Source organism: Takifugu rubripes, chromosome 9 (genome assembly GCF_901000725.2).
Source record: "Takifugu rubripes chromosome 9, fTakRub1.2, whole genome shotgun sequence".
In the NCBI taxonomy this organism is placed as follows: Eukaryota; Metazoa; Chordata; class Actinopteri; order Tetraodontiformes; family Tetraodontidae; genus Takifugu; species Takifugu rubripes.
The window spans coordinates 9617652-9630633 of NC_042293.1; the positions used below are offsets into that span (position 1 = coordinate 9617652).

At 47.8% G+C, this 12982-nt stretch overlaps 2 protein-coding genes across 2 annotated transcripts in view; one reads left to right on the forward strand and one right to left on the reverse strand.

Annotated features, from left to right (window-relative positions):
- The window catches only part of tln2b (talin 2b), a 58669-nt gene extending 49375 nt beyond the window's left edge, over positions 1 to 9294 (reverse strand). Inside the window, exon 1 of the mRNA XM_029841562.1 lies at positions 9146 to 9294. The gene's annotated coding sequence lies outside the window, so the exon portion shown is untranslated. The remainder of the gene's footprint in view (positions 1 to 9145) is intronic.
- A 1701-nt stretch (positions 9295 to 10995) lies between these two features.
- Positions 10996 to 12770, forward strand: c2cd4a (C2 calcium dependent domain containing 4A). The gene is made up of 2 exons (XM_011607359.2): positions 10996 to 11103; positions 11216 to 12770. Exon 2 carries the CDS (start codon positions 11240 to 11242, stop codon positions 12581 to 12583), a length of 1344 nt encoding a protein of 447 aa, XP_011605661.2. The 5' UTR covers positions 10996 to 11103; positions 11216 to 11239; the 3' UTR covers positions 12584 to 12770.
- The last annotated feature ends 212 nt before the right edge of the window (positions 12771 to 12982 follow it).

Consider the following 12982-nt stretch of genomic DNA (forward strand, 5'->3'; position numbering starts at 1 on the left):
AGAACATGGCAATCTTGAACTGGACTGATCTGAAATGAAAAAGCAAATAATTGCAACGCTAACTGCCTTTAAGGACACTGGGCGGATATATGAGGAGGGCAGCAACACACATTTAGACACATTAGATTTACTTAAAGTTTAGAATTACACAAGTGTACTTAATCCAAGTCCCAAAGTAAGCAGCGGGGGACGTGTCTGTACGGCAAAAATAAAACCGTAGTGGTGAAAGACGATCCAGATCCCACAACACCTGAAACATTTGCATGAATTAAACCCGACAATGTGGCAGAAACATGAGCGTTTGGGCCGGTTACATTCTTTCTGCTGGCTTTAGGCGCAAACATGAAGTCATGCACACTGAGGCAGAGGTGTAGGCTGCCATGGACAGACCCAACCCCCCCTGGCTTTAGCTCTAGAACATCGAGCATGCACAGTCCCTCCGTATTCCTGATCTCATCCCTCCTCGTTACTCATCTCAAGCTCTGCTTCCTGTATGTTCCTCAGTGTCACCATCTCTAAACCATAAAACACACCTCTGTCCTACAAGCCTCATGTGTCCTTTACCACTCTATCAAACTCCTCTGATACTCCAGACATCCTCATACACTTCCACAATTCCTCTCTTGGCTTTTAACACTCTAGAACATTCCAAATGAACTCCTCATCGTGATGAATGTCACTCCATTTCTCTTCCTATCACCACCCTGATAAACACAGCTTGAACCCTTCTCCTAAACTTCCAGCCTTGTTCCTTTACTCGTGGACTCCTCAACACACAGAACCACCACTTTTGTATCACATGAAGCCACTCTCCAGCTTTTCCTGTCAGAACATTCAAAGAGAGACTCTCGTTTTCTCTCTTCTCTCTCTGGCTTGTGAATCCCAGAGGTGATATGGATATTGATTTCCCTTTTGTTTGACACTGGAAGCCCTTCCTGTGCATTTAACCGGGCCCAAAATGGACACCGGCTCATGCGCCCTACAGGTCACATTACTGACAAACTGAGCTAAAAGTCCAATAGCCAGCTGGGACTCAAACCTAGAATATTCTGGTCCGGAGTCGAATGTGTTACCCATTGCACCCCTGGCCCACATATGTAGCCATCCATAATAGCCATGTCACAATATATACTTGACCTCATTGCAAAGGCGCTCACATTAGCCCTCACCAGGGCAGGGTCCAATAGGGTCCTGGCTGCGGTACACTGACCCATGATTTTACTTTCTTTTGGAAGCTGATCTCATTCAGTGTACTACTTATTTTTGTGTTAATTTTAAGAAAAACATTTAAAGTGGTCCTGAAAAGAATCCAGCCCCGGTTTAACTCATGTTAGCGGCATTGCCACTGACTCAAAGACTTTTGATGGAGCAACGTCCCCGAGCTCATAGAACGGATTAAATTCAGTTTTCACAGAAAAGTTTGTGTTGTGCGAGCATCCTCCAGTCATGAGTTTGACAGTTGGGGGGCTTGTGTGCTCCATACTGCCTTCAAGTTGAGCTGGGCTTGTAATTGGGTGTGTGTGCCTCACCGAAGCACCGGCCCAGTCAGATGGCAGCTCTCATCTGGGATATCTGGCTTCATTTGTGCACGACAGATGGATGTGAAGACACCATGTTTTTGTAATGTCAACACCTGTTTAATGAACTCTCAGTACAATTACTCCACCCCCCCCCCCCACCCCCCAAAAAAACAAAACAACCTCTTTCTTTTAATATATATACATTAAAATGACAGCGTGAAGGCGGGCAGACGGGCCTTGGATTGTTCCATCCATTCTGTAATAACTGGACAACCCATCCATTTCATTGTTGCCGCTCTCTGACTTCTGACATTGGTAGCATCATCTGCTTCACCGGCAAAGATGCGTGGGAGTGAGAAGAACCCGCCAACCTTCACCCTCCGCCCCGGGTTAACAAGACAAAAAGTCACGCTCCGGAGAGCCGCAGCCAAAGCGAAGGAGCCCATGCTGCTGAGCGCCATCTTCGCCGTTGCCTCTTAAACTTCTGCAACTAATTGTGAGGCTGAGCACACAGCTGAGACACTCCAGTAGAGAAACAGATTCTTTAAACTCTCCTTTTATACCAAATAGTCGTGTAATCTCCATCTAGCTACCGAGGGAGCAGCCGGAAAGGCGGGAAATGAAATCAATGCTGTGTCTCTGCGCTGGGTGTTACTTCATTAGCATGGCCACTACAGATGTAGCAGTAAATCTGATTTACGAAAAGGCAATCGACAAAGAAAGCACCAAGAGTCGAGGTATTCATAAAGGCAGATGATTGGGAGGACTGGCGCGGCGGCACTTTCACCAAAGCTTCAGCTACGACAACAGAAACGGCAGGCTTTGCAGAAAACCGCGTCCCTTCTGGGCTGCAGCCATTTATCATTAGGAGGAATGTGACATGAAACGCTGCTGGAATCCCGTTTCCCAGGCTTATAATTGATTTTCATCACTGGAATATAACGCCATTACTCAAGTTTCAAAGCATCTATTGACTTTACTAAAAGGAAAAGGATGGAGTTCAAGAAATTAAATATTAATATACATCTGATATGGCAATGGGCCGTTTTGCATACCTTTTTACTCTACTAGTTCAGAGCCAAAAGGTTTAGTGTTGTTTGGACTGTTTCATCTTTGTGAGATTTGCTTTTAAATCCTTTTAACATTTAAAAGCGGTGAGTTTAGTTTTTATCATGTTCTCAGCAGCGAAACAGTTTGATCTCACAGGTTTCCTCTGTTTCAGTGAAGATGTAATTAACACTTTTAAAAAAAAGAGATAATCAGAATGACCTGAGTGCATCTGTGTAATCAGGTCAATGGTCTGTATGGGGGGGGGGGGGGGGGGGTGGGGGTCACATTCTGTATCATTCTCTTCATCAAATTTAAATATTAGGCCCTGGGGTAAAAGTAATTATCCAATTCCTAAATTGAACACTTGTTTCATTAATGCAACTATGTGGGGGCACATCTGGGCAGCAGCTGCACAGAGCTCCTATAGGCCAAGAGTTCAAGAACCTGAACCAATGCCTTCTAAAAGCCTTTGGAAGATAAGATGACAGAGGCTAAACAGTTGGTCCCTACAGCCCCCCTACCAAAAAGGAAAAGAAAAAAAACCTCAGAGATTCCAAATGATTAGCCGTGTTCTCCCATGGGGCCTCCAGCTCAGGAGGGGGATGTGTAATTCAATTAGTCCCACAGTTCTGCACCAAAGAGAGGCAGACAAATCCATCTCGTGGAGGCATCCAGGATGCTTACGTCGTGCGTATGCGCACTAGATAGCGGCAACACATCATTAGTGCTGTTGGTTTAAATTAAAGTCCCACTCAGTAAAAGACTGCCAGGATAAACAAGCCCATAAACTCGGTGCTATCAACTCCGAACAGTTTCCCTGAGCAATCCTTACTTATCCAGAGCTGTTCAGCTGAAAGGCTGGGGGGTTAGCAGGGAGCAGGGCTCATCGCCTTACATGACGAGCCAGCCACGTCCTAAGTGATGCCTCTGAGCTCGTGCCATGTTCGGCAGATGCCTTCTCCCATCTGAAGCCGTGCACAGACCGGCCTTTATGAGGGCAGCCTCCTCCGTGTCCTCCTTTCTGAGCAAGGAGCCTCTAAAGCCGAGCGTTTCACACCATCCCAGTAGTTTAAAAGGCACTAGAATCAGATTTTGCAGATATAAACTTCAAATCGCAACTATATCAGATATCCAGGCTCAACATAGCTGCCACGTTGGATGGCACATGTCACGGGATGGGATGGGATGGCGCGATCGATAGCGCTGAGAAGACCCCTAACCCGATGCAGGAGCACACACCTGGCTCCTGTTATATGATCTATTGCTGTGACGCTGTCTTCAGGGGGTGTCCTCTCAAGTGTGGATGGATTTGCATGGCCACTGCGGGTGGGCACTCACCCCTCCCCTCAGTGTCCAGACTGATGAAACCAAAGACCCAATGGAGGGAAACGCAAACAGCTGTCACACAGTGGACCCAACAGATGGCGAGGGCGGCGAAAAAATTAACACGGCTTGATTTTAAATTTATACTCAGCATCGCCGCTGCGACTTCATCACGGCTAATAATAGAAAAAGGACCGGGTCAGGTCCTTTTTTAAAAAAAATACCGATTTAAAAATAATTACATGCAACAGAAGACCGTCCGTCTAAAGTGAGTCCTGCTGATTGTGCAGGAATGACAATGGCAAAATTCCAATGGTGGCGAGGTCTTTTCAGTCCAGTGGTGAGTAACCAGCGGGCTTTGCTTTGATGCTTTGGTCTGTTGGAGGAACCTACAATAAAGACTCAACAGCACACAGCTTTGAGCGGGCTAAAGATACGTATTCACTCAACATAAAGCATCTTCTCCCGAGTGGCGAAAGCTGCGTCAACGCACCACACAAACAGAGCGGCTGTAAAATAATATCTCCTCGAAAAAGGACTAGAAAACGCTTCATGCTCTGATGACTCCTGAATCAAAGCAATGGTGATATTCAATAAAGTGTCTATAAATAACATGGCTCATCTGCTGAAGGCGCATGCACAGGCAGGTTACAGCGTCATCACAACAGCAGAGCCACAGGGCTGAAATTACAGAGCACAATGGACCAGAAACAAGGGGGCAGATAATTCACAGATGATATTTTGCTTCGCCGGTTCCTCCCTTGTAAAAGGCAAATAATGGTGCTTACTTAGAGATTAATTGGTACGGAGCAGTTCAATCCCCACCTCTCAGCAGGATGCTAAAGTAATCTGAAATCTTGAGTTGGAGGGAAGCTCCATGATGCACGTTTGACGCTGGCTGTTGGCGCTTTTCGCAGGAAATTGAACACAATCCTGAGTTAACTTGACGATCAGGATTTGCCAGACAAAGCATGTTTTTAAAGCACTGTTTACATACAGCTCTCATTCGGTTCGCCGACGATCAAGGTTACACCGCAAAGCATTGGGAGTTTTGTATAATCGATGCCTGATTTGACTTAAAATTTCCTCCTTTGCTAACAGCTTTTTACCATCAGGTCACCTTATCCCTGAGGTCATTAACTGTTGCAGGGATTAGCATGGAATCCAATGTTAAGGTTTATAACGGGGATAAATATGGCATTTATCAATCGATGCGATTTCACTGCAGATAAGATGCTAACAGCATGACGAGAGTCACCTTTTCCATCAATCCATCTCAAAATCTAAAGCTGCAAATGTACCCCCCAAACAGCCTCCCAGACAGGAAAACCAGAGTCCCACTGCCTTTGACAGAAGGTCAGCGCACTGCTGATGAGCTGAGCACAAGGCCAGAGAAACACAATCACTGGAGCTGTGCAGCGTCCAGTTTGCTAAATGCACTTCTGTCAGGCCAATAAGAAATCATTCTGACAAAAACGTGTCAGTGCAGACCTCAGTTGATCTTTGAGACTGAAGGTCCTGACACTAAAACAAACACGCAGGCAAACGGACAGTCAGATGGAGAGAGAGAGAGAGAGAGACACAGAGAGAGAGAGAGAGAGAGAGAGAGACAGAGAGATGTCACTCAGTCAGCACCCTAGAACTCTGGAGAGAACCAGATCCACAATATTTTCAGCTTTGCTCTTCAGACAGTCCTTCGCTGACAGTCAGTAAAACCAGCCTGACAGCTGCTGTCCACAAAGTACCTGTACTGGGACAGCTTCCCCCCCTTTTAACGGCTGGTGCCAGTTGTACTGGCTGTCAGCGTCCAGCTATTTCCCAGCAGATATGGAGTTCAAATCATCACTTCGTGCATTGCGCGATATGTCAAAAAGAAGGAAAAACCGTCCGTTGCTTCCTCCGCTGATGAACATCAGAGCCCTGCTGCAGCAGGTGACCACTCAACTGTGACGTATCACTGATGCAGATCAATGGTGAGAGGCTCAATCACTGGTATCTCCACCCCACCGTCATTGACCTCTGGCTCCCGTGGCGTCCCTCAGAGACCCCCTGCCAGTCAAAATCACTCCGAGCACAGTGAGGGAATCATGAGAGCTTCGGCGTGCACACTATTAAACGTGTGGAACGCACGCAACAGCACGGCACGCAGAGGTTTTCAACCTATAAAATCTATCTGACAGAATCGAACGGGCAGTGACAGCATGTTTGTGCTGCTGCCTGTCAACGCAACCTTATATCCATCGACAGTTCCCAAAATTCTTCCTAACAAATGTTCCAAGAGCGAGATGGAAAACTCGAGATGGAGGCCGCGCTGCACAGTCATTGCTGACAGTTACAAAATATAGCTTTCATTTGTTAGGACGACCTAAAACCAGACAGATCTGCATTTGTCAGAGATGGCCGCAAATAGATGTCTCATGATCTTCAGCGTATGTATCACACGATCCCTCCGGTGGATCCATCACCCTAAATAAGACTTCTGAGAGCAAACTCACAGGGAGCTATTTAGAACCCAAGCAGAAGTTATCACTCGTCTCCAAAATCACTTAAGAAAATTCCCCATGTGGTGCACAAAGTACACAAAAGGCACCTATATTTACTGACTTGAGGACGCAAGAAAGCAGCCGGCCGAGACAGCAGCCGTGTAATTACTCTGCAAACCGCTCACGTCTATTATTTTATACCTCGCTCGCTGGAGTCGGACTTGTCATCTGCTCCTCATCTCATTCGGCCCACTGATGAGATGTGTGCCACGGACTGCGGCACCACCTCTGACCTGAAGCACCCCGCGCCACAATCCTCCGACCTACTTCTTGAATCTGCTTACGCATCAGCAGCACGCTCGGCCAATTTGGAACGCATGGATGTTAAAGGGCTCCGTCAGCATCCACAGCCAAGCTTCGTCTGCGATGCAAACGCGTCTGCTAAGCTAATCGAAGCCTCGACGTGCCTTTCTGCAGTCTGTGATCACACATCTGGAGGCAGATGTGATCACCATGGTGAGGGGAAATATGAAGAGATGCACAAAGGCTGGGTCACGGTGACAGCATGGGGTGTGTTATAGTTTCCACCTCCCACACCCAGGCCTCAAAAAAGGTTCAAGTATCACGGCCTCCAATGACGCTCAAAAACCTGCCTGGATTTCCCGTCCGCAGCCCAATGCTTTCTGGGGAATTCCAACCAGGAATGTGTTCTTGATGACGGAGCAACTGCAACAGCTGCGAGGAGAATGCTTTTCTAATGAACGGCAGGGAAAAGCAGCGGCTTTAACAATCGCTCGGTCTCCAGAGTGTGTGGATGAAGATGTTTGCTCAGGAATCTGTGACCTTGTTGTTATTTACAGAGCAGGTTGAGGACTGTGCTCTCGCGCGTTACGTGATAGCAGCAAACATCGCCTTTGTTGTGATAAATTACACATCACGCTGAGGGATTTCATCCCAAGCTTTTGGCGTCTCTGTTTGGAGTTTACACCCCCTCCCCAATCTGAGTGGCCAAGACATCCACCTGATCTTCAGGACACTTCAACGGCCCTGTGTTGTGAACGGTGGGTGAACGGCCTGAAGATGGATGCAAACAGCCCAGGGTGTGTGTCTGATGCCTGATTGGCTGCAGCATCCATGTGACCTTGATGAGCAATAAACAATCTGCAGGTCTGTTCCAGAGACGCAACATCATCGATGAGCAGTTGCCTGCCTAAACAGCAGAACTGCAGGAATACAACATTTTTCTAATCTCAGAAACTCTCATTTTTCTGGTCACCCTTCCTGTAAATAGCATCTAGTGTTTTGAATGAGCGGTGGGTTGTTCTCAGATGCATGCTAAACACGCTAAACTGGCAGATGCATGCTAAACTTGTGACACTGGTGTTGCTCTGATCTAATTATACCCATGTACGGGAAAGTGCGCTTCACCTATTGTAAATTGTCAAGCGTTTGTGCGGACCTGCTACACCACCCCACAGACACCTGATCAGTGCTGCTGATGAGCCACTAAACCAGTTCCCGGTGCACGTTTTTAGCACCAGTGCAGCCGATCAGCAGCATCCTCAGTGACGCTTCATTGCCCTGGCTCAGCGTGGTCATTGTGCTAATGCTGCTGGAATTTTAATGCTCCTTCACGTCATCTGAGTTTAAAAAGAAAGAAAAAAAATGTTCCTCCTCATTTGGAAACAACTCGGATGTCTTCTTTGAACTGACCCTTTCGATACCTCTCACAAAAACCACTGCTGGAGGGGCTAAATCAAATTTAGAGCTTCTGGATGGAGATTTAGTGGAACAAGTCACCCGGTTATAAGCTAATGGGAAACACAAGACCTGTGTATTCACCTGCCCTTTCATGTAATAATTGTTTGCAGCAGTTCATAAATAATCTCAGAAGGAGAGTGCACAGCTAGACTCATGCTGATGCTGATGTCCAGGCTCTCTGCGGGTTTAGAGCTCTGACGACCTCTGAGCGATGTCAGCCAACACGACCTGCTCATTCATCTCCTGGCATCCTGAAAGCCTCAGATCTTTATGACTGGAGACCTTGAGCAGCCCCCTCCCGTCTTGCTCGGCCCACATTTTTGGTTGGCCATAAACAGCAGTCACATCCCCGCCTGCACCACCGTCCCAGTGTGACTGTAGCTTTGATGCCGAGCCCATCCAGATAACATTCAGGTCAAGTCCAAGTTACTGTACAGCACATTTGGTGCGCAGCAGCGAGGATGCTGGAGCTCAGCAGCGTCACTGGCACGTTTAGTCGACTTCCAAGCACCAAACTCGAGCCAGAACACGCAACAACACCCCCCCCCTGCCCAAAAAACACGGTGCTTCAAACATGCATCGTGCTTCTAATCTGTCAATGTCAAAAGAGTACCAGGCGGAGGAGCGGATGCCAAGCTCGTCAAGACGCATGAAGCACAAGCAACCAATTAGGAACCCCAAAGAAGACACACATCACACTATTGGTGCTGAAAAATCTCCCGATGCGTGATGATCTGGAATATCTTTAAGCGTCCCTGCCCATCCTACACCGAGCGTTGCGCTTCCATGTAGTCCACCCGTCGGGGAGGAACTGGCACACTCAGCAACGGCGACAGCGCGTCACGCACACACACGCACACACACACACACACGCACACACGCACGCACACACACACACGCACACACGCACGCACACACACGCACGCACACACACACACGCACGCACGCACACGCACACACGCACCGCGAAAAGAGGAGCGCGGAAGAGCAGAAAGGGCGATCTCCTACCTGGCGTCTGACACCCGTCAACGCATGCAACTTGGATGGAATGTAGGCTAACACATCGCAAGCGGGTCAGCTTAGCCTCCCTGCCTGCCTCCTCCACGGCACCAAGCCCCTCCTCGATGATCGGGGAGAGAGAGAGTGAGCGAGAGAGAGAGGAAACGGCGTCACGCTCATCCATATTCACAGCTGTAGCCTCATCAAGATGTCTCACTGAGACTCTCCTGCAAGACAAAATGAGACGTTATTCTATAGCTTCTTTTGCAAATGACTTGAGCGTGAGGCAGCACCTCACCTGATACCAATCTGTCCTCGTTATCAAATCCTGAGACCTGATCACCGCCCCAAGACACACGGCCGGAAAGAATTGCCAGGATGTGCAGCTGAAGCCACACATGTCAATATGTCAAGTGCGTAAGGAATAAATGACGTGCAGCTTGCATGGTTAGAGTAATTGGATTCATAAATCATGCGCAGTGGGTAACCTTTACGACAGTGTTGGGTCCGTTTATATCTGTTAATCTCTTTAATAACAAAGATTTGACCGTGAAATATCTCCAAATTAATGTAGTGTTGTATCCTAGGCCTATACTGCCCTCTACTGGATACACTATGGAATATCATCTAATAACAAAAAACTTGCTAAAAACCATCTCATACATGCTAATATCAAACCAGTGTGCATAATACACACACACACACACACACACACACACACACACACACACCATATAATCTCCATACGCATAATGGGTAGATTAGCTGGCCAAAATGTAATTTCTCTTCCAAGTTTTACTACTTCTAAAAGTATTTTATTCATCATAAACTAAACAGCAGCATCTCTTCTATTGAGTAAGAAGATCTGTGGTATCAGACTGAACTCGGATTAATATAATAGCCCCCATAAGCATTGGAACAGCCCCAGTGGGGGCATTTGTCTCTGTGGTCTCTGTGGCCTGATTATGTAACAAAGTACATTTCCTGTTACTCTTTCTCAGAATTTTATACCCAGGTTACATTCTGAAATAAAAGCCCCTGTGCTGAACACGTGAAGTACGGATGTGAGACCTTGGTAAACAGTTCTTAGATGTTCCCCATTTGGGACAGTGGGGACAATTTCCTGGTCCAGTGTTAGCACTGACATCATGCTCTCCTTTACTGCCTGGTAACACATGGTAACTAAATTATTCTACTTGAACTTTGGCCGGGAACCTTTTAGGTAAAAGATCACTGCTTTTGAGCAGAGTGAAAACAAAACACTGGAAAGGGCTCCATCCCTGTTGCATGTTGATCATAAATATTTGGTTTGAGGACATCCCAGTTTACTGTGAGCCACAGTTCACGATGCAGCTGCGTCACCTCCTACCACAAGAGGGCAGCACCCACACAAAAATGCGTTATTTAGAAGGGAAAAGGCTTGAAAGACAAGATTTACTTTTACTTTTACTTTTTTTTTTACTTTTACTTTTTTACTTTTACTTTTTTTTTGTGCAGTATTTTGCTGCATAGAAACTATTTTAATTATAAAGACCGGTTATAGTGTAACAATGGCTCTTACCAATTGAAAAGTAACAGTATTATGTGTCCCAAACATGGAACTTAATCAATAATCAGGATATGTGATGCAAATTTTGCAAAAGTGTGTTGTGCAGGAAACCATTGATGATGAGCCAGTGGTGTGATACAGGTGGAATACTCTTATCGCTTCACCGCTCTGACACAGGCACCGAACACTGTTGTGCTTTGGATATTTCCATGGGAACCAGTGGACAAGAGGGGAGGGAGGATCCTGTTGGAGTGGGTGTGTGTTAAACTCATCAGGTTGGTCTTTATTTCACCCGTCTTCATCTCTCAGGCTGCCACAGATGCGTCAGACCTGACGGGCACCATCAGCTCTGCAGGGAAGTCTCAGAGGATCGCAGCAGGACCTGTGATTTGTTCATTATTCATCTTCACAGTAGGCGGTAAGAAGTGATTTGTGCCGTGTAAATGAATTAACTTTACAGTGAAGTGAACTTGATGTTTTTTGTTTGAAAAAAGTTGGAACTAACAGATCTAACATTTTGGTTTCGACAGAGCTTCCAAATACTTGAAGGATTCATGTGGATGGTGGAGAAGATCCGTGTGTCAGTGGAGCGATCGAACCTGCCTATCCCACCAGCGGAGCTCAGCTTCAAAATAGCCGACATCATGTTCAGTGAAAGAAGTGACAAGATCAAAAGGCTTTCCCTCTGCCCCAACGTGATCACCCCTGACAACATCCCAGAGTTCTGCATCCCTCCGACCATCCCATCCCTGCAGGAGATGAAGGGCGAGCAGAGCCGAGCGGCCCGCCTGCCCAGGGCGCCTCCCTGCGAGAAGGCCGGCCCGGAAATGGAGCCCGTTCGCCATGACATCATCAACCCACACATCATCCAGGTGGAGAGCGTGGACGAGAGCCCCGGTGACGTCTGCAGTGACGAGGAGACCACCAACGCGGACCCTCAGAGCCAGGCCGCCCTGTCTCTGCCCCACCTAGCCAAAGCACAGACCTGCTATGGTTTCTGCACCTTACTGGAGAGCCCCCACACCAGGAGGAAGGAGTCTCTCTTCCACTCAGATCCCGGCGCCTCCCCGCTGTTGTTGCCCAGGAGCAGATCCAGCCTGTGCACCAAACTCTCCCCCTCGACCTCCCCCTCCGCCTCGCCGTCCTCCTTTAGTCTTAACACGTTCACCTCCAGATTTTCCTCCAGGGGGTACTCCCTGAACTGGCAGGCTGCTCTGGACAGCGACACCACCTCCTCAACTGAATCCTCTCCTTTCAGCTCACCACTGCTAACCCGATGCCCCCCCAAATCTTCCCTCTTCAAAGCGCTTAGCCACGAACTGCTGCTGTCCCGGAACGTGAGGAAGGCGATGGTGTCCAGGAACAATTCTCTGTCCACGGATGAGGGGAGCTCCACGGACAATAGCCCCAATGTCATGAGGAGGGCATCGGAGGGCCTGGTCGAGGCCCTGCCGAGCAGTTACAGACTGGCACCCCCCACCATCTTCCCCATGGACATGACCCTGCACAGGGAGAAGGTAATGAAGGAGAGGATGGTCCCCATTGGGAAAGACGGCAGCCTGAGACTGTCGGCGGAATACTGCTCGGACAACCAAAGACTGCGTGTCCGGCTTATCAGTGCGGAGGGCCTCTACCCCCACTCTGTGGACCCCAAGGTCATCAACTGCAGCATTAGCCTCTCGCTGGTTCCCGGGAAGCTGCAGAAGCAGCGCAGCACGGTGATCAGGAAGAGCCGCAACCCCATCTTCAACGAGGACTTCTTCTTCGACGGCGTCTCAGAGGAGGACGTTGGCCAGCGGGCGCTCCGCTTCAAAGTGGTCAACAAAATGTCCACTTTGAAAAGAGACTATCACCTCGGCGACTGCGACTTGCCTCTTTCTAGTATTGTGGCAGTATAAAGTACTTCCTTAAACAAAAAAGGACCCTATAAATGAAAAGCTACAGTAAGATGTGCCACAACGTTGGCTGGTTAGCAATAGACGCGACCACAAATTCTTTATTTATGTATCTGAATATTTATTTCATCTTTTTGTATTGTACCATGATGTTTTATAGTGATTAAAGGATGGAAACACTGAGAGGGCCCCTTTTGTCCTCATGACTGTTTTACTGAAATCACAGAAATTGCACGTCCAGAATCCAACTTTTTAACCAAAAGTGGCGGCCGCATCAGCCAGGCTGAGCCATGGTCATCTCATGTTTCCACTAAGCCTGTTGTTTTCCCCCCTGACCTTTCCAGTCATTGAAAATATAACCAGAAGCCAGAAACCTTAGATGAGCACCGCCGGCGCTGAATA

Excerpts from the sequence above, each read along its gene's own strand:
- c2cd4a (XM_011607359.2), top strand. The coding sequence starts at position 11,240 with ATGTGGATGGTGGAGAAGATCCGTGTGTCAGTGGAGCGATCGAACCTG.